Source organism: Mirounga angustirostris, unplaced genomic scaffold (genome assembly GCF_029215605.1).
Source record: "Mirounga angustirostris isolate CCGP_5_RB_7025 unplaced genomic scaffold, mMirAng1.0.hap1 SCAF_2, whole genome shotgun sequence".
Classification (NCBI taxonomy): Eukaryota; Metazoa; Chordata; class Mammalia; order Carnivora; family Phocidae; genus Mirounga; species Mirounga angustirostris.
Genome location: NW_026991710.1, coordinates 99,560,136 through 99,588,113, shown reverse-complemented (window position 1 = coordinate 99,588,113; position 27,978 = coordinate 99,560,136). Strand labels below are relative to the sequence as shown.

General features: G+C 34.7%; 1 protein-coding gene and 1 non-coding gene across 6 annotated transcripts in view; one reads left to right on the top strand and one right to left on the bottom strand.

Annotated features, from left to right (window-relative positions):
• The window catches only part of PRDM5 (PR/SET domain 5), a 203,333-nt gene that overhangs the window by 76,825 nt on the left and 98,530 nt on the right, over positions 1-27,978 (top strand). For 4 of the 5 annotated variants that reach the window (XR_010409521.1, XM_045880501.3, XM_064584998.1 and 1 more), the window contains exons 4-10: positions 2,150-2,324; positions 4,638-4,812; positions 5,993-6,085; positions 6,351-6,472; positions 10,182-10,261; positions 14,705-14,789; positions 16,035-16,192. Coding sequence is in view for 4 of the 5 variants with exons in the window: in XM_045880501.3 (XP_045736457.1) it covers positions 2,150-2,324; positions 4,638-4,812; positions 5,993-6,085; positions 6,351-6,472; positions 10,182-10,261; positions 14,705-14,789; positions 16,035-16,192 (888 nt within the window). In the remaining variant the exon portion in view is untranslated. The remainder of the gene's footprint in view (positions 1-2,149; positions 2,325-4,637; positions 4,813-5,992; positions 6,086-6,350; positions 6,473-10,181; positions 10,262-14,704; positions 14,790-16,034; positions 16,193-27,978) is intronic. The other variant, XM_045880502.3, reaches the window with a different exon arrangement.
• LOC123849120 (U6 spliceosomal RNA) lies at positions 11,517-11,620 on the bottom strand. Its single transcript, XR_006791958.1, has one exon. It is a non-coding gene; the product is annotated as a U6 spliceosomal RNA (small nuclear RNA).

Here is a 27,978-nt window from a genome sequence, read left to right as displayed (position 1 = left end):
TGGAGTAATACCTGTAATGACATTCCTCTTCGTACCATATATTGGCATACAGACAAAACATGTAGTTGGCCCTTGGTGGCTATAATGCTATTACTTTTATTAAATTGAGGTTTTAACTGGTATATTAATTTTTTATTATGGAGTCCCTAAATAGGCATGCTATGTCTTATGATTGCAGTTTAAGTTAATGTTATCATGCTTTAAAATTAAAAATTAGTATCTTTTCTTGGTGCTATGAAGGCCATCACAAAATTGATGATTAATATTCTGGAAAGACGTTTCAATTAAATTTCTTGGATATTGATCAGATAAGCGCTAAGATTTATGATTGTATTCTGAAATCTTCATTAGGTGAGTCCTTTGTTGTTTTGGGTAACTCTTGGCAAGTGGTTTCCAAACCCTGGAAAATACCACTTCTGAGTTAATTTAAAAAGAGACCGCTCCTTTGCTGAGTGTCTAAGTTGTGTTTTGTTTATTTTTGTTGCACAAAGAGTAACAATTGTGTAGAAGTTGACTGTGTTCTTAATTAGAAATAACTTGGTATATTTTCTGGAGGTTTGAAATTCAAAAAACTTTCAAGGATGCTCTAAATATTATAGAAACATCCTTTAATTAACTGTAACTGATGGTTAGATTTGTTCAATGCTTTGAACTTTTGCATAAAGCCTTTCTTGACCAGAAATGACAAATATGATCATCATTTCTGTCTCTTGCATGGAATTTTCTAATGTATATTGTTTTAAAAATTACAAAGATTCTGTTCATTGTAAAAAACAAACCAAAAAACCCTAAAACAGTATTGAATATAGACTACTTTTCCTCCCAGCCCCCAAACGATAACTGTATAACAGTTTGATGCATATTTTGCCAACTTTTCACAAGGGTTCTGCTTGTGTATACATATCTACACGCACACATAGATACGTTACATGTCCCTCTTCCTCCCCTCTCCCTTCTCCCACTCACCTTACCTATTCCCCCTCCTCCTCTGTCTCTTCCTCCTTAGCAAGAGTGTGGTGATAATGCCAATGGAGAGAAGGCTTTGTTCTGTGTTCTCTCCCTTATTGAATTTCACTCCTTGGTGGAGCTTATTGTCCTTGTCCTTCCCTCCCCTTGCCTACCACCAAGGTTCAATAAATTCAGGCTATGCTTTGCTTCTTTTTATCCTCAGCAGCCAAACTAGGAGCCCTCCCGGAACAAATCCTCAACTATGTAAAAGACAGCAATTCTGGGTGTTTCTCCTGGGGACAGCGAGCTAAGCAGCCCCAGTTCTGGCCTCCCTGGTGATTGGCCGAAGGCCCAGAGGGGCTTTTTGTACCAGTTCATTCCAAGTGTGAAGTTTCTCTGGGGTTTCCTTGGGAAGTAGGTTCTTCTTTGTAACATTTTTCTTGTGTCTGTAATGGGTTGAAATTTCTTCTGCAGTAGTTATCTATCATTTCAATGCTGATTTCTAATCTTCCAGAATTTTCCAAAAAAAATTTTAATGTGTTGATAGCGGAACTTCCTTTCTTCTTTGTTCTTCTGTCATTTTAGTGGAATTTAGGTACACATGATGATTCAGTCAATTCTTTGAACCTCTCAGGTGCCTGGTCTTTTTTCTATTTTTGGTCCAGGTTTTTGGAAATTCTTTTAGGGTCCGTTTGCTATTCCTTTGACTTTTGTTATAACTTGAAAGCTTTTTTTTCTTCCAGTTTTGGATTTGATATTAATTGTAATTAGGTCACTGATAGCACACTGTTCTCTGGGTCCAGAAATGACACCATTACTTAACAAATTTCTTTTTATTGCATTTACGGGCCTCCACAAGGTCTTACTGCATTAGGCAAATTAACAATGTGAAATTCACTTTTAGAAATATAAATAACTAGCCTTTCATTTGATATATATAAAGGTCACTATCTGTAATATATATATTTGTATTTTATTTGCCAGGTGACTGAATATTGTCAGTTTTCTTTTTCAGTATCTAGATCAGTGGGAGCTATAAAAAAACAAACAAATGAATAGTAACTTTTAATGGGCACATGGGACTCAATGTATCTTAAAATGATTTCTTCATTACTATTAGAAACAAATGAATGGTTCAACATTTTTTAAATCATTGAGATATATTTGTCATACAACAGCATATTTTTTAATTTTGTCTCAGGAAGGAGAAAACATTTTCTATTTGGCAATTGAAGATATAGAAACAGATACAGAGCTGCTGATTGGCTACCTGGACAGTGACATGGAGGCCGATGAGGAAGAACAGCAAATTATGACAATGGTCCAAGAAGGGGGAGTTAAAAATTCTAAAGGACAATCAACAGCTGGCAGAAAAGGTATTGCCTCTAACTGGTGATCTGAGAGAAGGGAAGTTGTAGGAGAAATACAGTTTGAACTGCGGGTGAATTATAGTTGCATTATCATAGGGGGTTGTCAAAATAGTTGTGGTCAAAACGACTGTCAGAGGCTATCCAGCTGTAAGCCCACCTTTCTTCCAGCAGGAGGAGAATGCTGGGTGTGGGTGGTAGATGTACCCTGTAGGACTGCCAAGGTCAGCGCCAGCTCCTGGCTCCTGGCTCGCGCTGCTATCCCTGGTACGGTGGGGTGGCGAGCGATGAGGAATTTTATACTCCAGCCCTGGATCTGCCACCTAGTCAGTCTTGGAACCGAGCAAGTCACTAACTCTTGGAAACGTTACGTTCTCATCTGCACAAGGGGAAGGGCGAGTGCAGAGGTGTCCAGAGGGCGCTGCTGGATGCTGGGCCTCCCTCTTGTTAGAGATCCTTAGAGAATCTGGAGCTTCTGGAAATCTCTTTCTGTTCTGATTGTAGAGGCCTGCAGGACTGTTAGGTTGTTTCAGTTGGGTAGCCCAAAACAGTGTGTTGGCTGTAGGTCTGACCTGCTTAGAGCAGTCCTGCAATCCGGAGATGTCGCTTGTTTGCCATCTGCTGGGGAATAATCGATTATTAGTGGAACTTGTTTCTGTTATGTTGTGTTTTACTCCTGATGGGGTTTGAAAGAAATATGAATGATGTTATAAGTATTCCCATTTTGTAATAGGCTGAAATTTACTATAGGGTAGTTTTTCATTTTGTTTATTAGCAAAGCCATTTCAGAAGTGACACTAGCTTCTTTAGTCACCATAGTAGTAAAGTCTCTCATAGGGATTTCCTATTCTAACTGTACGTTACTGGCTGAGAAAGTATAAGCATTCCGAGCATTGCCAGCTTATGCTTCTGTTTCTTTATTTTAGTTGGATTATTTAAGGGGAAAATGAGGACAGGTTTTCTGTTCTATCTTTCAAATATGCATTTTGCTGTTTTGCATTTCAGACTTTGGGTGATGGGGATTATTTCTGTATTATTCTGTGTTTTCTTTTTGAGGGGTATTTATTTATTTATGTGAATTACAGTATTACTGACTGCATTCCCTATGATGTACTTTTTGTATTTATTTTTTTATTTTTTTAATGTCACCACCCCACTCCCCCCAGGCATGTTATTATTGTGTCCACTATTTTAGCTTAAAAATGAGTCTCCTGCTTATCTATTATCACCCTGATTTTTCTTTAGTTAACAAATATCAAATTCACTTCGATCAGATTTACTTTTGTAAAAATAATCAACAGAAACTTAAATAGATTTTTAAAACATATGTACCAGGTACTTACATTATTAACATTATTGCTATTTTTACTTTAGAAATCCGTTTTTATTTAATAAAACCAACCCCCCCAATAAAAACCCAAAACACTGAATAACAAACCCACAACACAAAAGAAACAAATAATCCACTCAAATGTCAAACAATGGGGAGTTTAGTTAAATAAATATGGACCCTTATTTTTTTTAATAGAGAAAATGTTAAATGGAAAAAAAAAGAGCAACAGATGAAATTGCATAAAAAGTATGATCATAAATGTAGTTATTCTTAGACTGTGCATAAAATGTGAATGGACAAAAGACAAATCAGACTTGAGAATATATTATTAAGTGGTTGTCTCTTCCTTATGGGATTATTGGTCATTTTTATTTTCTTCATATTTTCTAAATTTTCTAAATTTCATCTTATTTAATAATCAGAAAAAATCTGTAATGTAGGTAGCGTACTTTGAGAAATTTGGGTGGAGCTGTGACCATCCATAGGGACTGTTAAGCCAGAGACGCAATGGAGCCTCAATGCACCTGCCGTAATGAGTGCTGTTTTTTTGACCTTGGTCTTTTTCACATATATGTGAGATTCCCCTTGGTGATTCCACATAGTTTGCCTTGGTTGGATTTTTTTCTCTTTGTGCACTCAGTGAACTCAGGATGACCCATTTCAGGGAAAACTTTTGCTTTCTCATTCAACGTTTGTAATAACTCTTTGATGTGAAAAGTGAACATTATAGGATAAATTAAAAATTGGTTTTGATTTTGTATTAATTTGCTGAAACAAGAGAAAGGAATTAAAAGACAATGTATTTCTCTCTAGTAACACTTCCTATTATTTTTCGTGGACAACATTATTAATACTCATAGAGATAATAAGCGTTTACTCTTCTGATACTATTAAACAGAATTAATTTTGATTTTAAAATGAAGATAAAACTGAGCAGTTCTTGGCTCTTAATTTTTGTCTTCTAAATCTGTTTCCTTGTAAATGTGCAGATTGCCTTGGCCGTAAAGAGGACTATGCTTGTCCCCAGTGTGACTCGAGTTTTACCAGTGAGGAAATTCTTGCTGAGCATCTTCAGACATTGCACCAGAAACCTACGGAGGAGAAAGAATTTAAGTGCAAGAACTGTGGGAAGAAATTCCCAGTTAAACAGGCTTTGCAAAGACAGTGCGTACAGCAAAGAATATCTAAAATTATAAGCTAACACTTTTTTAACTATTCTATTTGATTTGTTTTACAGTTTTTAACTTGTGCATGTGTGCATGTGTGTGTGTGTGACAGAGATAGGATGGGAGGAAGATAGTAAACATTCTATGTTGTCATTGTCATTAACTTATCTTTTCTTAGTATAATATGTTGATTTTGAAACATTCTGATTATTTACCTTCAACAAATGAGCATTGTTTATGCTAATAAGTCTGTCCATTTAATTACTTGCCATTAAATATCAAGCTCATTGGTTTACTAAGCTGAAATTCAGTTATGCATAATTTAGTTAGTGCTCTGAGGTCGCAAATCAAGTTTCAGTTGTCTACATTTGATATTCCCTCTGAAATCAGTAAAAGAAAAGTTTAAGAAATGGAGAGAGTTGAGAGTATAAAGAAAACAGGGACATTTTAGAAAAGAAGCACTGTTTATTTCATAACAATTTAGAAGGAACAATTTAATGATGAATAGGTATAGGATATGACATTAAGATGAATTAAATGATCCCACACATTGCTCTGCACCCTTTATTATTTGACTTTATATTAACAAGCATATAAAGTTATCTTTTTACTTAAATATTTTACACTCATTATTAAAAGTGAGAAGATAGATACATATATTTTTATTTTAAGAATGTCACCTTGTATATGAGCAAGAAATCTTTAAGAAACTTAATATTTCATTTTTTACTCATTAAAGTAAAATTCTGAAACGTGCTATATTTTATATTAAGACAATTTTCATATATATGAATCCACTTCACTTACAAAATTTGAGATGAAAAATTTCTGCTCAAAACTTAAACTTAAAAAAAACTTTTATAATAGCAAGAGAGTAAACATTTAGAAATTCTGTTATAGGCTTTTGAAAAAAAAGCAAGGGCTGTATACTTTTTAGTGAATAGACTTTAAAACTGCAGTCTAGTCAGCTTTTATTGAATCTACACCAAAGATACTTTTGCTGAGCTGGGTCTTACAGTTAAATTAGGTACTACTAAAAATTTTAAAGGGCAAAAGACAGAATGAAAACAGAGATCACAAACATGATTTTATTTAAAGTAGAGAGATTTTCTTAAGTTTTTGTCTTATGCTTCCAGTTTTTATTTCTTTTTGTTTCTTTTTTTTCTATTTCCCCTCAGTGTTCTTCAGTGCACGGCCAAAAGCAGTCTGAAGGTTTCTTCACGAAGTTTTCAGTGCTCTGTTTGCAGTTCTTCCTTCAGTTCAGCATCGAGGTTGTGTTTCTGAGTTCTCAGATGGCTGTTATCTAATTGTGGGTCATTTTTAGCATGCTGCTTTCCACGCTTTGTAGTGACTTAGTATCACAAGGCTGCTGTGGGAATTTAAGTACTTTCCTTTTTCCTGCCCAGGTAATGCATGAAACGACCCAGAAACTCGGCTAGAGAGCTTGCATTGCAAAAGCTTGCCACGATGTAAGAATTATTTAGGTATGGCTTCACCATCTCTTCTCCCTTTTCCCCTTGCCTGGTTGTCTTGCAGTTTTGAGCAGCACCAGGAGACCTGCCGGGGAGATGCCAGGTTTGTGTGCAAGGCCGACAGCTGTGGGAAGAGGCTGAAGAGCAGGGATGCCCTCAGAAGACACCAGGAAAACGTCCATGCTGGTGAGAAGTCCCTGCAGGGTCGTTTCTAAAGGGGCCTCCTCTCCCTGGGCTGCAGTGATCTGTTTTTAATTCTTGCTCTCGAGGAGAGAGCTTGCTTTTCCATTGGACTCATACAGATGTGGAGCTCTGACAGTGGACTTTTTTCTTTCACCGAACACTATTTCTTTTGCAAGTTGATTCAGCAGTGTTTGTTGTTTTTCCTATGTCTAAAGTAATCTTAGCTGGAAACCTAAGCTAGAACCTCCTGGAGCTTGGTAGGCAGGTGTATTAAGAATTAGTATTTTTAAATAACAATTTAAAGGTGAAATACAAAATTTCTCTTTACGGAGATATATTTTAAAACTGTTACATGATGCTCTTGTGCCTTAATATTTTTACAGTAAAATTCCATTTTTTAAATTTATATTTCTTCTGTATTGGAGAAAATTACTTACTGCATTTTGACATGGGAATTGAATGTATTTGGATTAATAGAGCAGATACTATTTGAATACCTTCTAATGGCCAGCTAAACAGTAAAACAAATACAACATTTGACTGTCACTTAGATCGTATCTGTTTAGCACATGGTAAATGTATTTTGGCTTAGGGATTGAATCTCTTGCACTGAGTTGAACAGATGGCTGTATTGTCAGAGTTAACTTTTCACTTCCTCAGTGTCTTTTCCTTAAAGGAGGCCGATGTTCGTGGAACTCCTCACAGCCGCCTGTATCTATACTTTTCTCATGTGTTTACATTTGCCCTTGGCTTCTGGGAAATGTGTGGAAAGATGTCTTTCTGGGTATTGGGAAAGTGGATTTCTCTTCTCCTGTCTTGTTTATTCTCACATGCATGAGAACAGGATAATCACTACTCAGCTGCCATATCCTCTCTTTGTTCATTGTCCAAAAAGTATCTCCTTTAATGTTAAAGTTATATGGAAGCGATATGAGTGTGACTACTGGCTCCCACTTGGCATCTCTGGGCCTCAGATTAAGTTTGAGCTCTAAATGAAAGCTCTAGGTGGTAGAAAGTATGGCCTTGGAAAATATAGCTTCAGGATGATATCAACAGGACTTTACAGTATTCTAACTTCTTTTTTTCCTTTTGAAGAATATATGGCTGATTTAGGGAAGATGGCATTTTTCTGAATTCATTATACTGGGCCTTCCCTATGCTTACAAAAGGCAAGCATAACTTTTTGATAGACCTGTCTTCGTAGTTTTTTTTTTTTTTAAGCTGTTATGTTTAAAATGCTGTTCTTAATTTTCTCCATCTTTGTCTGCAATGTATTACAACAAATCTTTCATGTCATTTTTAAAGTTAACTTTGCTGAACTAAGTAAAAAAGCAGATGCATACTGAAACTCTGGAAACTTGCATTCTTGTTATTGGGCATGTGGTCTTCAGGCTGTGCGATAAGCATAATTTCTTTGAGGCTTCTTGTAATTGGCCTTGGATATTGTAATATTACTGATTCTGGAAATCATGTTGACTTTGTAGGAAATAATTTATAAGAGGAATTTTTTTATATTTCTATGTTGTGGAAACATACGAAATATGGAGCATACTATATTAGTCAGAGGTTACTATATGTACCTTTTGTTGGGATCGGTACACAATCGGTCTCTCATTCATAGCCCCTCTTTTGCTTCTCCCCTTTCTTCTATGAGATACACACATTTGGAGAAAGAGTATTCCACATTCAGAATAGCATAGCAAAGCAGTGTTCACACGCTTGATTGTAGAATGCTTGGAAGCATACTTAAGCCACATTGTCCTGAAACTCACAGTACTTAGGTGACTGTGTATTCAGTACAGCTGTATTAATTTCTCATATATCTCCTACCATCATAAATAATGTGTTCCAGAATTTTTTGAAAGTTGAATCTGAAAGTAAAAAATCAAACTTAACTGAATATAGCAAAACTAAAATAGTATAAAGTCTAGTTATGGCTTTGTATGTGCTGTTGTCCTTCAGCCTAGGGAAGCTGGTAGAGTGGTAAGGACCTTCACAGTTACCCAAGAGGAAACAGAGAAAGTGAAGGGGCTGGACTTTCTTAACCCACTTCCATTTTTTTCTTTTGTTTAGATTCTGTGGGTACTAAAACCAAGAGGTTTTGTATTTATGGGAGATAACATTTGTCTGTACTCTCAGGCAAATTGTCATAACCTTTTAAAATATATTTTTTTTTCTCAGAAGAGCTAGGGTTTCAGTCCTAGGATGATGAATAGAAGACATGAGGAGGAGAGGAGAGGTTGAAGAGTAGGGATGGGGGTATGGTATACTGCCTATGATTCCAGCTGGAGGGACAGTGGCAGGAAGAGGAAGCTAAAGTAAGAGGTGTGGTTGGGAATGTCTCCCTTCTTTCTGTTCTTTCCCTCAGGCTCTGACCTACCTGTTCAGAAACGTTAGGGGCTAGTCTCAAGGAGCAGCTGGTATGAGGGATAAGATCGAGCAATAAAAGTTTATGGATTGAAGGAGGGAAATGCCTGCTAGTGGGAGCTGAAAAGAAGGAATATTCTTTCTCAGTGGCCCCTCCTGTATTCAGTCTATATGTACAGAGATACTTATTTTGTTTGGGAGAATTTTCTCCTTCAGTAGCCAAATTACTTGTCAATCACTAAGAAAAAATTTTCTTGGCTCTAATATTCAGCATGCTAAAAGCAGTGCATTATATGAAATAAGTAACTTGAAGGATAAGACAAAAATTCATATTTTTCTTTTTCTAAAAGTGTTTTTCTTTCATAAACACAGTCCTATGATAAAATAATTTTGGAAAACTTTTTTTTTAACTTGTTTTGGATTGTTCTCAAAATAATAAATAAATGGAGGAGATGGGGTTGAGGTTAAGGCAGGAATAGCTATGGATTTGTCATTGTTGGGGCCAGGTGATGGATACATGGTGGTTCCTCATATTATTTGTTTACTTTTTGTATATTTGAAATTAATTAATTAAAAATTGAAAAAAAACACTCCAGTTATTTATGGTAGTGCAGATGATGCTATTATTACATCATATTTGAAAAATGTTTTATTGAGTCTTCATTTCTATAACCACTCTGAAATTTGAAATACGAAATGAGCTATTATGATAACTATGTAGGAAGACAAAATTGGGCTTGTTTTGTATATTAATATGAATGTCAATATAATGTTTTATTGTACCTGATTTTTTGTTTTTTAATAGTAATATGAGGAAGTATATGTTCATAGATTTTGCAGGAATCTCATGATGGAAAGAGTAATCTATGAATTCCATCTTAAAAAACCCAGAATGAGTTATTAAATATTTATGTAATACTTATATATTTATATATAAAAATGATATATTAATAATATATAATATTAAATGAAATATTCTGTTAAAATTTAAAGCAAGTAGCAAAATCAGCTTGAGTTAATAAATCTAATTTTTTATAAACACATTTGATTAATTTCAAGTAAAATTTTTCATGTAAGTGTGCTTTTTAAAAATTTTACACTAGCTTATGGAAAGGTGAAAGACCTATTTTATTTATTTAGAAATGGTATATCATGCTGAATATTTTTCAAATTTAAAAAGAAAGGGTTTAAAATGCAGTTTAATGGATATAACTATAACACTGAAAGTTTTGGAATTCTAAGTTAAGAAATACGTGTTTAGAAATATATCACTTAGAAACATTGTATCTGATGCTCCTCCTAATACTCTCATTTAAATCATGTTGGCATTTTATTTTCATTTTAGGAGATCCTAAGAAAAAGCTCATATGTTCAGTGTGCAATAAAAAGTGTTCTTCAGCATCAAGCCTGCAGGAACATAGAAAGGTCAGTAAGATAAAGATTAATGCTCATCAGAGTATAAGATCTTTTAGTCATTTATAGTGTCTGCCACAAAAATTTTTAGTTGATTTTTATATGTATACAGACAGAGCTTTGTGGATAATTTATATGCTAACATATTCTAAAATACAAGACTGATATGCAGAAAAGTAAGGTCTTGCAAAAACATATTTGAATTGTTTATCACTCAGAATTAGTAGAAATATTTCTCCATTGCAAAGTGTTACATCTAACTGAGCCTTTCACTGCAACACCTCACCCTCAAATACCATATATTTGATGAAAACTTAACAGTTTTGTGTATTTATAATGTGCTGTGCAGTGGCACTTAGCTATTAAAAATGGATGCATATTATGGTTAAGTCTGGCAAAACAAAGACAAGAGCTCCATTATTTTGAAGAACTAAAAATAAGGTACAAGTATGTCAAAGTGTTGTTGGCAGGAACAAATGATTATATTTACAGAAAATAATTTTAATACATTTTGTAATAAGCATAAAGCTTACTAAGTTGTTACTATTTTAATGTGGAAATTTAACCTGAAAAATACTCAGTAGTTATTAACCCTAACAACAGTAGCAGCACTAGTTAATAGAATTTACAATAGAATAGAACTAAAGTAGAATTTCAATTTTTGTTCTTATTATAGCAAAATCTAGAAAAATTCATATTATATAATATCACCTTATATTGTAATAACAAAGATGAATGATTATTTTTAAATTTCACATCTTTTTTGTCAGAATATCTAGGAGCATATAATATTTTCTTTTAGTAATTTAATATCGAACAAGAGAAGAGATGGTACTAGTGAACGTAAAATTTTACTTTTCTTGTGGTTTACAAAATTAATTTATCTTTTTATTTGTATATTGATATATTCCAAAATAACCTGACAGACTTTAAAATTCATATGATATTCAGTCTGGTGGCTCTAACCACGTGCCATGGATTAATCTACAAACACATGAGATAGTTAGATGGCAAAGATGTCTGAGGTTATATTTTATATGTTGGGTGATTGTGATCCTCAGGGAGAAATAGTGGAACAAGCAGTGGACGGAGAGTGAGGACAGTGGGTGTCATCTTCTGTCCCTAACACTCCATGTAACATTGGGTCTCTGTTCTCTGTTTTATTACATGTGACTTGGAACTGATTCATGCCTTTTAATTTTTTCCTCTAAGTGCCATGAAACTTTTTTTTTCTAGTTTCCAAATGGTTTTCTTATAAGATTGTTTAAAAAATATAGAACACTTGAAGAATTTGTATGTAATTCTTGTGCACGGACCATGCTAATCTTCACTGTATCATTCCAATTTTAGTACTTGTACTGCTCACTTCACTGGCATTGCTTCTGAAGAAGAACCTAGTCTGAGACAAAAAGATTGTAACCGGGTGATGGGTATTAAGGAGGGCACACGTTGTGATGAGCGCTGGGTGTTATACAGAACAAATGAATCGTTGAACACTACGTCAAAAACTAATGATGTATTTTATGTTGGCTAACTCAACATAAAAAAAAATTATTAAAAGAAAGATTAAATCCAATTGAATAGATGTTTTTTAAATATCTTTGTACTTGTATGTATTTCTGGTCTCTAAATCGTAAGAAGTTGAAGTTTAAGGTATTTTACCAAGTTAAACATTTTACCAAATAAAATGTTTCAGGAAAGCTGGTTGTGGGGCATATTTCTGAAAAACGTTCTATTTTCCATTTATTTATTTATTTATTTTTCATAATATAAGAACCTTTTCCCGAAGGAATATCTTGGCAGATCTAAATACTACCTGGTGATGGTAGAACACAGCACCGAAGTTATCTCTGCAAAATGCTCATAACCTATTAGCTCAATGCAGCACTTCCTTCATTATAGCATAGCTCCTCTAACTTAGCCTTTCTGAATCCATAGGCAGCTTTTACTGACTCCCAATTTTGACTCTATTCTTACGGTTAGTTGGATATGTTGAATGTCTAGTAGAGTTTGGTTGCAGTATTTACCCTTGCCAGTAGAGGGTGCTTTATGAATATGCCAAATTACATTACAGTCTAGAGTGGTATCTTACATTACTATATACTATCCTATGTTACAATAAGACATATTATGGTCCTTCTTGAAAATGATCTAATTAGGGACTTCAAGTTGTAAGTTATTACCCTCCATATCAATTAGTAAGCTGGACATTTTGAAAATTGTGCTTTACTTAGCATTAGGCATAGATAAATGGTTTTACCTGTCATTTTCATCTGAAATCTGATTGTTTTATCATGCTTTTTTCGGATTTTTAAAAATAGCTTGGGCCTGAATTTTCCACTGTAAGTAAGGTATTCAACTCAAAAATGCTTTCATGTACAGTGAAAATTCTATTTTGTAATTATGGAAAATCAATTCAATTGAACCTTCAAAAATAATTCATGTTTCAGGAGCCACTAGAGTTAAGTGAACAAGTATAGGTACTATGCTGCAGTAGTTTTTTTAACAGTTAACGTTTTATATTTGGTTGAATAATTTTAGAAATTTAATATGTTAATATAAATTTCATATTAAAATTAAAATAAACTAAATATGTTTTCATTTATGTATGGTTCAGAAGGCATATCATCTTTTTAAGGGTATATTGTTAGTATAAAACATATTGTTATTATAAAAGGCATATATTACAGAAACACAGAGTTTAAGAATATAAATGTCTTCATACTATCTTTAAATAAATATTACGCATAATATCATTGCTCCTTAAACATAGTTGTTCGACCAAAGCCACGGTGAGGGTCTTGGATGATTGAAGAGGCTGTCTTTAAAATGGCTCAGGCTGAAAGTTTTTCTTCTGTACTGCGTACTACTTGCTTTCTGAGTACTTGTGCAGACTCCCCCCTTGTTTTCTGAGGAGTCATAGAACTCTTTGGACTCCATGTATTCACTGATTGAGATGAGGTGGCACTGTATGGAAGCAGAGATGTAAGTCAGACTCTAGTGGAATGACACCATTCTGCTTCTCCCTTGTTTATCTACCTTTTCTCTGCTTTTCTCAGAGGAGTTTACTCATCAGGGTCTGACAGAATCAGGTCTGACAGAAGCAGAAGGTGGCTAGGCAGCCTCAGACCTGCCATGGGGTTGGGCATAGAATTAAGGCACAGACTGCAGACCTGGGATCTGTTAACTTTCCTAGCTTTTGTTTCCCTGCCTTTCCCGCTTTTCACTCTCTCGGTCTTGAGTTCTTCTATGGCCACTTAGATCAAGGGAGCCGTTCACCAGAATACAACCCAAGCCCCTCTTTACTCACTGCTGTACCAGTTCATGGTCCTCTGCCTTGACTTCTCTCTGCAGTGGCCCTAGTTATTCTGCAAGGATAAGCATAGTATCTGGCTTTCCAAGGGAGGGCCTTTGCTTGTCTGGTGTTTAGTATTGTGAGCTCTACCTTTCACGAGGTTGAAACCAAAACCTAACTTCACCATTTTTGAATCTTTGGCAAAACAACGTGATGCTCTTGTTTATTGGGTTGATCAACATTTCTAATATAAGCCTTCTTGTAGTACATTCCTCTTAGAACTTTGTGCATTGTTTCTGATCATAAACTGGACTTCTACTTTTCATACCACCTATTCAATTTCTTTGAGTTAGTGTCTGGAAGGGAAAGAGCTAAACTTAATATCTAGTTGTAATAATTATTTAGCCAGTTGTTTGCTAAGGTTATGCTCCTCCTCTTCTTCTTACGGTTTTTGAGCTTTTCTTTTTGTTGTGATCTTCCTATCATGTAAGAATTTCACTGTGAGCTAAATGTTTTTCAGAATCATACATCTTCTTGCCTTTCATGGTAATTAATGCTTTGTTCTGTAGTATATACATTTAAATTTAAAATAGTTTGACTACTGTAAAGGAGATCTTATTACCTATAGATTACATATTTTCAAATCTAAATTTGTGCGTAACAAAGAATTAATGTAAATTAGGTATAACTTTTTACAGAGTGTAGAAATTTAATATTCCCTAAATAGTCAGCTGTATCACATATTTAAATACTGTGCTGCAATCTTGTATTTTCTTTCCTTTTTAAATTTTATTTATTTGTTTGAGAGAGAGAGCTAGAGTGGGGAGGGAGAGTGAGAGGAGGAAGCAGACTCCCCGCTGAGCAGGGAGCCTGACGTGAGGCTCCATCCCAGGACCCTGGGATCATGACCTGAGCCAAAGGCAGCCGCTTAACCGACTGAGCCACCCAGGCATCCTTCCAATCTTGTGTTTTCTTTTAATGATAAGATTTTACTAGGTAACATGTTCACTGCATTTTCAATTTATATAAGACAGTGTGAACAAATTAGGACTGAATACATAGATATTGCAGTAGCAGCTGTCTACATGTTTATACTTTTACTTTTGCTCTAATTTATTTGGCTTTGACAGTTGACTTAACTGTCCACTTAACCTTTGCAGATTCATGAGATATTTGATTGTCAAGAATGTATGAAGAAATTTATTTCAGCTAACCAGCTAAAACGTCACATGATCACTCACTCAGGTAAAGTATATATTTTTCCATTTATATTGAAATCACTATGAAAGATGCACATTGTCATTTTTAGGAGCTCTGAGAGTAGTAATCAGGAAGCCTGGCTCTTAGTTCTAGTTTGGCCATTAATTAGTCATGTGATTTTGAACAAGTTACTTAGCCTCTCTAGACCTGTTTATTTATAAAGCCAAGGTGATTGGACTAAATGATATCAAAGATCTTCAGAGTCACCATTTAACTTGTAATCTACTCCTCTTTGAGCCTTAGATTCTGTTCTTTATCTGTGAAAAGGTATCTTACCTTTCAAAATTACTGTGAAGTTTAAATGAGATCATTATGTATTGTGCTAGCATAATAATGTCTGACTTTTAGGAGGGATTCAGCAATTAGAATTTCTACCTTTCTAGATACTTTCACATTCTAACTAAGGTACTAATAAATATTAGTGAGAAATTTATAAATACATTTTGAGAATACAAGTTTTTAAAGCTGTAGTTTCATTTTAGGCAAGTTTGAGTAATAGGGCTGTTAAACAGATTTTTCAAAAATAAGGTCTGAGAATAAATTTTGCTTTATGAAGTCTCCTTCTAGAGTTTAGAACATCTATCATTGGAGGCCACTGAAGTCAGAATGTTTTTGAATATCCACTTTGCTTGGCGACAGATATAGATATTTTGACAAATGGAAATAGGAGATCAAACACTGGTGGACTGTTCAGATATGCTTTGTTTGAAACAAGCAGTATTTTTTAAATCTAGTGGTCAACATTACATGAACATTGCATAAATATGGATTTTATACAATAACCTAGGTGTGTTGTTTCTGCTGAGAATTGAAGCTGTGCCCATATGGGGTCCACTTGTTCGAGTAGGAGGCAGGTCTGTCATTTACTTTTATCACTGTCAGGCCACTCTTGGCATTCGGGGTTGTGACCCTGGTTTAAACTCACACCTATAAGCAGATTTTTCATCTGGAAGTAGGACTTTTTCCTTGAATTTAAATTTCATCCTTACATCTAAGCTGCTTTATACACGTAGTTTACAGTATAGGTCTATAAAAGAACTAGCTTACATTTCTTTTGTGAATAGGCTCATGTATCTAACAGAAATGGATTGGAAAGTAGATTTTTTTCTCAGTTGTTTCAATCATGTTTTAGTTGACTTATCCATAAGAAGTAATATAAGGTAAGGCTATTTCCGTTTTTGTCCTTTACTTTTATATAGATGTGAGATTGTCTGCACTCATTTTTCACAGAAAAACGACCCTATAATTGTGAGATTTGTAATAAATCTTTCAAGAGGCTTGATCAAGTGGGCGCCCACAAAGTAATACACAGCGAAGATAAGCCTTACAAATGCAAGCTTTGTGGAAAGGGATTTGCCCACAGAAATGTTTACAAGAATCACAAGAAGGTAAAACCTTATTCATATTATTATTACTGTCTTTGCTGATTTGTTTTTGATTTCTAATTGTTGTTTTTTTTTTTAGAGGTTTTTGTATATCTGGACATGCTGTACATGTGGACTAACTAGAGGACGATTTTGCTTATACGTTCTACCCCCTCACTCAGGCCATAACCCCACCTGGCCTTATTTCCTGTTTTCCATCCTCTGTTGAAACTGTTCTTATAAGCAAAGTGTCATCTAGTGTTTCCCAGTGTTGTACTAATTACAAACTCTTTTCTTCTTTTCCTTTTTTCTCTAAAATTTGACACTCTTGTTCATGGTAGCTTTTTTGAAATTCTCTTCATCTTTGATGTATAATTGGCTAGGTGTTCCACCAATTTCTCTGGACACTTTCATCTCTCCTCCCTCAGGAAGTTATCCTGGATGCGTTGGCTATGGACCTCTTCTAGGTTCTCTGCATCAGCTACATCCATGACTTCTGCCATCAACTCTATACCAGCAAATCCCAAATGATTTCTTTCTTTAACCCAGGCTTCAGACTCACATTTATTTTTCTTTATTTGATACATAATTGTATATCTTTTTGACCTAATGAATTTAGCATGTCCCAGAATGACCTTTTTATTCTTTATGCCCCAGATAACCTCTCTTTTGGAGTTTCTTCTTTTTGTTAATGAGAGCATATATTTATTCCTGTCTGTTTCTTTAGTCTTAGACCCTTTTTAAAATTAGAAGCCAGTTCTTTTTTTAAATTATTTTAATTTTTATGTATTTATGTATTTATTTATTTATTTTGAGAGAGAGAAAGAGAGTGAGCAGGGGAAGGGACAAAGGAAGAGGGAGAGAGAGAATCTTAAGCAGGCTCCATCCCCAGTGCGGAGCCTGACTTGGGGCTTGATCTCACAACCCTGAGATTATGACCGGAGCTGAAATCAAGAGTTGGAAGCCCAACTGACTGAGCTACCCAGGTACCCCTAGAAGCCAATTCTTAAAGATGCTACCCTCTACATTGGCTCATCACCCTCATTCCTTTACCATCCTATATCCTGATTATTGCTCATCTTCATTACTTTAATACCCATCTAATCAAATTCTTATTACTTTTCACTTTCCACTTACCCATCCTCCTAGATAAATTGTTCCACAGTGCAACTCTATCACTCTTGTACTCTAATATTATGAGTAGATTTCCAATGCCTATGAAAGTTATAGCATATGCATGTTACCCTGTCATTCAGAGTTCTCTACCCATGACCTCAGCTTTTCTAGATTTTTATCCTTTTCTCTGCATTAGTCATACCTAAGACAACTTGGCATTTGCTTTCAGTCAGCGTGACCTAACTTTCCCTTCTTCTTTTCTTTAAATTTTTAATTTTATTTTTAACTAAACTCTACACCCAATGTGGGTATTGAACTCATAACCTGAGATTAAGAGTCACCATGCTCTACTGACTGAGTCAGCCAGGTGCTCTACCCCTTCCTCTTTTCTGATAGGACTCCAAGTTATGGTCTCTTAGTTTTCTTAATTTCTGTTTGCATTTCCTATGCTTTACCTTTACTCTGGTTCTTGTTTCAGAATGTATTAGTTTTATTTATCTACTCTGTGTTGATAATAAATAATGTTTGAGTTGAATTCAGAATATTTGTCCAAAGACATTCAACATCTAAATAATGCATATTAAGATGTATTTATGATGTGATAAATAATTGATTATTGATATTTTAGAAAGGTTTTATTGAAGTATAAATGGCATACAGTATTATTAGTTTAGTGTATACAAATAGTGATTTAACGTTTGTATACATTGTAATCTGATTACCACAGTAAGTCTACCATCTGTCATTGTACAAAGTTAATACTATATTATTGACTGTATTCTTTATACTGTACATTATATCCCCATCACCTATTCATTTTATAACTGGAAATTTGTGTCTCTTGATTCCCTTTACCCATATCACCCCCTTAACCCCCTCACCTTTTGGCAACCACCACTCAGTTCTCTGTCTGTGAATCTGGATTTTGTTTTGTTCTATTTGGTAGTAAGTTGTCTATTTTTTTTTTTTTTTTTGGCTTCCACTTAATAAGTGAAATTATGAAGTATTCATCTTTCTCTGTTTCACTTATCTCATTAGCCTAATACCCTCAAGGTCCATCCATGTTGTCACAAATGACAAGATTTCATTCTTTTCTGTGGCTGAATAATATTCCATTGTATACACATGTACTTCATGTTCTTTATATATTTATCTATCGATGGACACTTAGATTGTTTCCATATCTTGACTATTGTAAATAATCATGCAATGAATGTAGGGGTGCGTATATTTTTTTTTAATTAGTGTTTTGTTTACTTTGGATAGATACCCATCCGTGGAATTGCTGGATAATATGGTAGTTTTTAATTTTTTGAAGAAATTTAGTACTGTTTTCCATACTGGTTGCACCAGTTTACATTCACACCAACAGTGTATGGGTTTTTTTTTTTTTCCCTACATCCTTGCCAACACTCGTTATTTCTTGTCATTCTGATGATAGCTATTCTGATAGGTGTGAGGTAATATCTCACTGTGACTTTGATTTGCATTTCCCTGATGATTAGTGATGTTGAGCATCTTTTCCTGTTGGCCATCTATATGTCTTCTTTGGAAAAATGTCTATTTACATCCTTTGCCTATTTTTTAATGGGTTTTTTTTATTGTTGTTGTTGTTGTTATTGAGTTGTATGTGTTTATTATATATTTTGAATATTAACCTTTTATCAGATATATGACTTGCATATATCTTCCCCCATTCAGTAGGTTGTTCATTTTGTTGATGGTTTTCTTTGCTGTGCAGATGTTCTTTAGTTTGATGTAGTCCTATTTGTTTATTTTTGCTTTTGTTGCCCTTGTCTTTGGAGCCAGATCCAAAAAACATTGCTAAGACCGATGTCAAGGAGCTTACTGCTTATGTTTTCTTTTAGGAGTTTTATGGTTTCAGGTCTTACATCAAGTCTTCAATCCATTTTAAATTAATTTTTGAATATTGGGTAAGATAGCAGTTTAATTTCATCCTTTTGTATGTGGCTGTCCAGTTTTCCCACTACTATTGATTGAACAGAATGTTCTTTCCCCATTGTATATGCTTGCCTCCCCTATCATAAATTAATTGACCATATATGCATGGCTTTATTTCTGGGCTGTCTATTCTGTTCCATTGATCTATGTGTCTATTGTTTTGTTAATATCATATTGTTATGATATAGCTTTGTAGTATAATTTGAAATTTGGGAATGTGATACCTCTAACTTTGTTCTTCTTTATCCAGATTGCTTTGGCTATTTGTAGTCTGTAGTTCCATAAAATTTTAGAGTTATTGTTTCTCCTTCTGTGAAAAATGCCATTGGAATTTTGGTAGGGATTTTATTGAACCTGTAGATTGCTTTGGGTAGTATGGACATTTTAACAGTATTAATTCTTCCAATCCATGAGCATGGCATATCTTTCCATTTTTTTGTGTCTTCAGCTTTTTTCATCAATTTGTTATAGTTTCCGAGTACAGGCCTTTACCTCTTTGGTTAAATTTACTCCTAGGAATTACATTCTTCTCGATGCAATTGTAAATGGGATTGTTTTCTTGATTTCTCTTTCTTATAGTTAATCTTATTAGTGTGTGAAAATGCAGTGGAATTTTGTGTGTTAATGTTGTATCTTGAAACTTTATTGAATTCATTTATTAGTTCTAACAGCTTTCCTGGTGAAGTCTTTGGGATTTTCTATATATAGTATCTTTCATCTGCAAATAAGGACAGATTTACTTCTTCCTTTCAATCTGGATGCCTTTTAGTTCTCTTTCTTACTAAATTGCTTTGGCTAGGACTTCCAATATTATGTTGGATAAAAGCAGAGAGAGTAGACATCCTTGTCTTGTTCCTGATTTTAAGGGAAAACTTTCAGCTTTTCATCACTGAGTTTGATATTAGCTGTGGACTAGTTATATATGGGCTTTATTATGTTGAGCTACATTCCCTCTATACCTACTTTGTTTAGAATTTTTATCATAAGTGAATGTTGAATTTTGTCAAATGCTTTTTCTTCATCTCTTTGAGATGAGCATATAATTTTTATCTTTCATTTTGTTAATGTGGTTTATCATGTTGATTGATTTGTGAATATTGAAACCATCCTTGCATCTCTGGAATAAATCCACTTGATCATGGTATATGATCTTAATGTGTTCTTGAATTCGGTTTGCTAATATTTTGTTGAGGATTTCTGCATCTATTTTTTTCTGTTATATTGGCTCATAATTTTTTTTTCTCTCCTCTTCCTACACTGCCTCCTCTTCTTTTTTTTGTGGTGTCTTTGTCTAGTTTGGGTATCAGGGTAATATTGTCTTTATAAATGGGTTTGGAAGCATTCCCTCCTCTTCAATTTCTTTTGGAAGAGTTTGAGAATGCTAGGTCTTAAATCTTTGAATGTTTGGTAGAATTCACCAGTGATCCCATCTTGTCCTGGATTTTTGTTTGTTGAGAAGTTTTGATTACCGATTCAGTCTTCTTACTGTAATTGGTCTATTTAGATTTTTTATTCATGATTTGGTCTTTTTTAAAAGTTTATTTATGGGAATTTATCTATGTCTTCTAGATTATCCAATTTTTTGACATGTAATTCTTTTTGTAGTTGTATGATGGTTTGCATTTCTGTGGTATCAGTTTTAACTTCTCCTCTTTCTGATTTTATTTATAAGAACCTTCTCAGCCTCTATTTCACTGACTTCCATTCTGATCTTTATTATTTCCTTTCTTCTACTAGCTTTAGGTGTCATTTTTTCTTCCGTTTTTGTTTTTTTTTTTCTTTTTCTAGTGGTTGGGAAAGATGCTTGATATGATTGAAATCTTTCTGAATTTTTTGAGACTTGCTTTGTGGCCTAACATGGGATCTATCCTGGGGAATATTCTATGTGCACCTGAGAAGAATGTGTATTTATCTGCTTTTCGATGAAAGGTTCTGTATTTATCTATTAAGTACATCTGGTGTAATGTGTTGTATAAACCTATGTTCCCTTATAGACTTTCTGTCTACATGATTTCTACTTTCTGTCTGGATGATTTATCCGTTGGTATAAATATGGTGTTAAAAAACAGTACTGTTATGTTTTTTTTATGTTCTTGATGTCAAATTTCACATCCTTTATGTATTCCTAATTATTTAATTTTATTACTTTTGTCTTTTAACCTTCATATTAACTTTATAAATGGTTAATCCACTGTTTTTACTAAATATTTACCTTTTTTAGTGAGATTTTTACTTTCATATGTTTTCTTGTTATTAATTAGTGCCCTTTCTTTTCAGCTTAAAGAAGTCCCTTTAACATTCCTTTTAGGTCTGGTTTAGTGGTGATGAACTCCTTTGCTTTTGCTTATCTGGAAAATGCTTTATCTCTCCTTCTATTCTGAATGATAACCTTGCCAGGTAGAGTATTCTTGGTTGGAAGTTTTTTCCTTTCGAACTTTGAATACTTTATGCCACTGTCTTCTGGCCTGCAGAGTTTCTGCTGAAAACTCTGGGGATAGCTTTATAGGATTTCCTTTGTACATAACACATTATTTTTCTGTTGCTGTTTTTAAGATTCTCTCTTTAACTTTTGGCATTTTAATTATAATGTGAGTTGGTGTGGCTATCTCCCTGGGCTTTCTGGACCTACATGTTTGTTTCCTTTCTCAGATTAGCAAAATTATCAGTCATTATTTCTTCAAAAAGTTTCCTGTCACTTTCTTTTTCTTCTCCTTCTAAGATCTCTATAATGTGGATGATATTCTGCTTCATGATGTTCCATTTGCCACTTAAGCTGTCTTTACTTTTTGAAATTCCTTTTTGTTTTTGCTGCTCTGTCAGGGTAAGTTCTGTTGTTTTTGTCTTTGAGTTTGCTGATCTGTTCTTCTGCTTCATTCAGTCTTCTGTTGAGCCCTTCTAGTGTATTTTTCAGTTCAGTTATTATATTCTTCAGTTCTATGACTTTTGTTTGGTTCTTTCTTATATTTTCTATCTCGTTTTTGGAGTTTTCATCCAGCTTCATAATCATTACTTTGTTTTCATATTTTCACTTCTGATTTTATTTGTTTTCTCTCTCTCCCTCCCTCCTTTTTTTTTTTTTTTTAACAAGTCTGACCAAAAGTTCATCAATTTTGTTAATTTTTTCAAAGAACCAGCTCCTGGTTTCATTGATCTCTTCTATTGTTTGTTTATTTTACTCTTTATTTCATTAATTTCTCCTTCAGTCTTTATTATTTTCTTCCTTCTACTGGCTTTGAGCTTTGTTTATTCTTCTTTTTCTAGCTCCTTTAGGTGGAAGATTATTTGCTTATTTGGGATTTTTCTTGCTTCTTGAGGTAAGCCTATACTGCTATAACTCATGGGCCCAGAAGTGTAATCCCCGTGGTCATGAGATTATCCCCTACTCCAGACATTCAAGAGTTGTACCCTTTGTGGGCTTTGTGTGCTCACTGGCTGTGGTGGAATTGCAGTTGAAGCTTGGGGGCTTGGAGTGCTTGCCCAGTTGGCTGTGGTACTGCTTGCTTATTGATTTTGGTTAATACATTTTAGCATGCTGTTAAGTAATATGTATATAATATCTTTTAAAATAACTTGTTAATTATTTTTCTCTTAGACTATTCCATTGGAGTTATAGTTATTTCAATATTTATTGAGACTTCAAAGCATCATTCTTTCTCTTTTAAAATCATTTAAAAAGTTATGACATCATTTTAGCTTTAGCCTAAAAAGAAAAAAAAAAAAAAGTTAGATTTACCAGAGAGTAAAAAGAGTTGATTGATAGTGTCCCAAATCGTCTCTTTCTAATTTCTTGCTGACTGTTCTTAGGTTTAATTCAAGCATTAAATGATCAGGGGCAGGACCACGTTCATTACTTCTGCTTTGGAATTGCATGACTGTAAAAAATTATCTGGCTAGTTTCCTGCTCAGTCTCTGGAACTCTCTTGCTCCATTCTTTGATGAAACTGATCTACCCACATTTACGAGTTTTTCAGTTGGGCTTATGTTATATGCCATATGGGAATTTGGCACAGGATCTTTGCACCATCTCTCATACATTCAGCCATAAATCATATGAAAGTAATAATGAGGTCTTGGGAAGGATAGAAACAATGATGCTTATAATTTCTAAAGTGGAAAGCACATTCAGTCCTTCTGCTATAGACAAATGTGCTTCTCACTGTTATGATCCTAGCATGTATTTGTGGTATGGTTAAGTGAAAAAGTCTGAAATATTCTCCATGAGTTATGTGAAAAAAGCAAATAAACTTTTTCTTCTATCATTATTCATTAATGGCCAGTTAGGAAACTGAAAAATAAGGATATGCAAGGAAATTAGAAAAAAAAATTTGAGTCAAACTGATCTCCATCTTATAGCATGACCAAAGGTTGTTATTTTAAATAAATTAATTATTCTGGTTTCCTTGGTGATGTAACTTTTGCATTTTTATTATACTTAGTTTATTCATTTTGGGGTCAGTTCTCTTAACATTTGGATTTTCTTGAAAAGGAAATACTGTCTTTCAGTGTGATTATGGCAATATCAAACTTTGAAGGGGTGATTTTTGTTCCTAAAACTTAGTTACTTGTTTCATCATTTTGCCAGTAAGTAGGCTCAATAGGTCAAAATTAGTTTTTCCTCTCTCTAATCCTTTCTGACAATTATTTGACCTGATTACTAGTTGAATTTTTTGGATCTAGTTAAAATAATGATTGTTTATCTGGGTCTAACTAGATCTATAAATCACAACTGGACAGACACTTCAGAACTACAGGTGGCAGAAACTAGTCTTCACCTCCATTTTTTTTCCTTATCAAATTTATTGAAAAGCAAAATTGAAATAAGGTGTATAGTGCTTCCCTCCTCCTGCTCTAGGCAGGACATCTAGATGGACTCAGTCATCCTAGATCATGAAGCTGGTACTACATGCTTGATGATGGAAATGAATACAGAGAGGTTTTGTCCTGATGAAGTCATAGACAAGCTTCTGGGGACAAAGATATGTCTATTCAAATAAAAGACTTTTTCCTGACCCTTTACATATCCCTCCAGAGATGAACTTAGAGGCCTATAAGGAACTCTGGTCACACCCTTTCCTGGAATAATTCCATTGGGCCTTCCATATTAATATCTCATCCAGTGATTTCCAAGCTCTGGGCCATGGCCACTTTGTGTCTTGAAATCAATTTACTGGGTCATGAATCGCCATTAAAAAACAGAACTGAAAATATAAGAATACGGGCAATTTAATGAAATAATACCTTTGTTTGTGTGTGTATGTGTATGTGTGTTGAATTTCAATATAAACAGTATTTTTTTTGGTCATGGTCTGTTTGGCAGACACTGCAGATTGGACTTTGCCCATGTAAAATTTTATTAAACCTTTTTTTTTTAAAGATTTTATTTATTTATTCCACAGAGAGAGACATAACGAGAGAGGGAACACAAGCAGGGGGAGTGTGGGAGGGAGAAGCAGGCCCTCGCGGAGCAGGGAGCCCAGTGTGGGGCTCCATCCCAGGACCCTGGGACCATGACCTGAGCCGAAGACAGACGCTTAACGACTGAGCCACCCAGGCGCCCCTTATTAAGCCTTCTTTAAAGGAAAGGATATGTCTCTTCCTAAATGAATCATGGATTAGGTTCTAAAACTATATAATATATGGCATAAATTTTATATAATAAAAAAATATTTGAAAATCTCTGAAGAAGGTGCCATGTTGTAGACTGAAAGAATCACTCGATAATTTGGTCACAGTCCCTTTTTCCTTTGACTTTGTACAGATTTGTCTTCCTTAGGTGTGCTGTAGGTGAAGCAGTGGGTGGTTCATTTAAGGTGCTGTGTTGTACAAAATTATCGATTTTTGTGTTCTAGAAGCACATTTGCAATGATGAGATGCCACACGGAGAGAAGCATGCAGCTATTGAACCTGACAGAGAGAAAACAAGAGAGAGATATTTGTCTGAAACTTATTTACCTAATGGCAAATCACTTATCCTATTACAACAGTTTTTTTCTGAAGTGCATGATGAGATAGCACTGTATAATTTCTTTTTTTTTTTTTTAAGATTTTATTTATTTATTTGACAGAGAGAGACACAGCGAGAGAGGGAACACAAGCAGGGGGAGTGGGAGAGGGAGAAGCAGGTTTCCCGCAGAGCAGGGAGCCCGATGCGGGGCTCGATCCCCGGACCCTGGGATCATGACCTGAGCTGAAGGCAGTCGCTTAACCAACTGAGCCACCCAGGTGCCCGCACTGTATAATCTCTAACATAAGTACTTTATTTTCCATATTAAACTATAAGTTTTGAAGATAGATGCTATACTTTAATTCATAGCACTTATTGACCACATTGTACTTTGAAAATGGCACATGTTTTCTGAATAAATAAAATCCATGAAAAGATTATCCCCAAATAATAAGATTTAATGTTCTTAGTTAAGTAGTTGTTGAAGTATGAGAAGTGAATTAAAACATATATATATCTGCAGTACATTTTGCCACATTTGCAGTGCTATTTTTCTGCACATTCTTCCTCTCTCTTGATTTGATTTTATTTTTATGTTTTTTAAAGATTTTATTTATTCATTTGAGACAGAGAGATACAGAGAGAGAGAGCATGAGCAGGGGAGAGACAGAGGGCGAGGGAGAAGCAGGCTCCCTGCCAAACCAGGAGTCAGGAGCCAGGAGCCAGACATGGGGCTCGATCCCAGGACCCTGGGATCATGACCTGAGCCAAAGACAGATGCTTAACAATCTGAGCCACCCAGGCGCCCCGTCTCTCTTGATTTTATGAGGGTATTAGTGGTCTAGTGATATACTGGGAAATCTTTGTTGTATTCATTCTACACTAATTGAGTTTACATAGTCCGAGATACCTAAGTATTACTCTTTAAACCTTTAATTTTAACTATTGTAATTTTGAGATAAATACTTGACTTGGAGTTCACTTCCAAATCAGTGATTCCCCTTTATTCTGACTTCAATAGAGAAACCTCCCTCCAGCTTTATTCTACTCTCTCCACTCTCCCCACCCCTAAATATTAACTTAGGAGTCATCGACTGCAGACCATACCTGCTAGTGTTTGCCAGAACCACATCATTGCTCATTGCCCTTCAGAGCTTCCTTCATCCCTGCTCCTCTGGGCACAAGGCGACTTGCCTCCCAAACTTCTGGCCTCCAAGTCTTGTCTCAGCCTTTAAGTTTCGACTAATGCTTACCTCCCGAGCTCACCTTAAGTGGGATATCAGCTTTACTCTCTGCTCTGCTTTTTTCCAGCCTAGCCCAACCTAGCCCAGGGTTTTGAACTCCTTTCACTTGACCTGCGTGATCAAGTGCACATCCCTAACCCTCTTAAAACCACAAAGCTGAAAATACTGAAAGAGAGGAAGGTGTCTTGTTTTTGTTTTTGTTTTTTTTAATTTGATTAAAATTTTTTTCTTTTGGTAGTAGATATCTTAAGAAAGTAAAATCTCAAAAACACACATAGTGCATGGGTACTCAGTTATGTAATTTAGGTTGTAATCCCTGACAGCACCTACCTTCCCTGGTCCCCCACAATTCCAGTCCCCTCCCCAGTGGGTACTTTTTGGGGCTTTCTTAAATATATTAAAAACTGTACACATTATGTGTACAAACTATTTGTTAATTATGACCCCATCTACTACTATATTCAGGCTGGTGATCCTAATAGTTGGAGGGTATTTTATACACTGAGTAAAATATAATTGTTATCCTCAGTATAATGCCTTTGACATACTTTCTCACTGTTTAAAATCGGTTAAAGTATGGGAAATTAGAAATGAGAAGGTGAGAGTTGTTTGTGTTTGGGTAGCAGAATTGGAAAGCTAGGCTAGGAACTGTGAAAAGCGGCTATTGGAAAGAGATTCCACAGTATTAGATTAGATGTGAATTTTCCAAGTGCTGTGCATACCAGCCATCTCCTTCATCTCGCTAGTCAGATCTTCAGTAACCTCCACATGGCACACTGATGTTTTTGTATAAGAGAACGTTCTTGTGGGTGGAACTTGGAGAAAAGCACAAGGTTTTAGCTGCCCACCTGGGAGATAAGTATATTTACATGTAAATGGTATTAGGACATAGGTGTCATTCTGGAACTTACTTTTTTGCCTTAACATTATGACTTGGAGAGTTTTTCAGGTAGGATCATATAAAGCTACTCATTTTTTGTAACTATTACTATTTTACATAAAACTTTATAACTATGTCAAGAGCATTAGTGCAAATAGACCTTAGTTATGAAATTTATGGAATAATAATAGTTTTCTTTACTAGAAAACTATTTTTCTTTAATAGAATAGGAAGTTTTGCTCCTGCCCAACTGCCTTCTGAAAAAGCTCTTTCATTTATCAGTGATTAAAGTGCCCCTTTATCTGTACAATCAACATTTGATTTTGTCAGTCTTTATTTTCAGTCTGAGAATTGAAAAGTGGTATTTCATTGCATTTAAGCAATGGTTAGTGAAATTATGTTCTTTTTATAAGTTTATGTTCCATTTACATTACTTTTCAGAAATGCTTGTATGTACTCTTTATCCACTTTTCTATTGAACTATTTGGCTGTTTTCTCATTGGTTTCTAGGAACTCTATGGATACTATGAATGCTAATCCTTTGTTATTTTTGTTTCTAATATTTGTCCCCATCTATCAACTTGTATCTTTTGAATGAAGAAGTTTTACATTTTTTTTTTTTTAAGATTTTATTTATTTATTTGACAGAGAGAGACACAGCGAG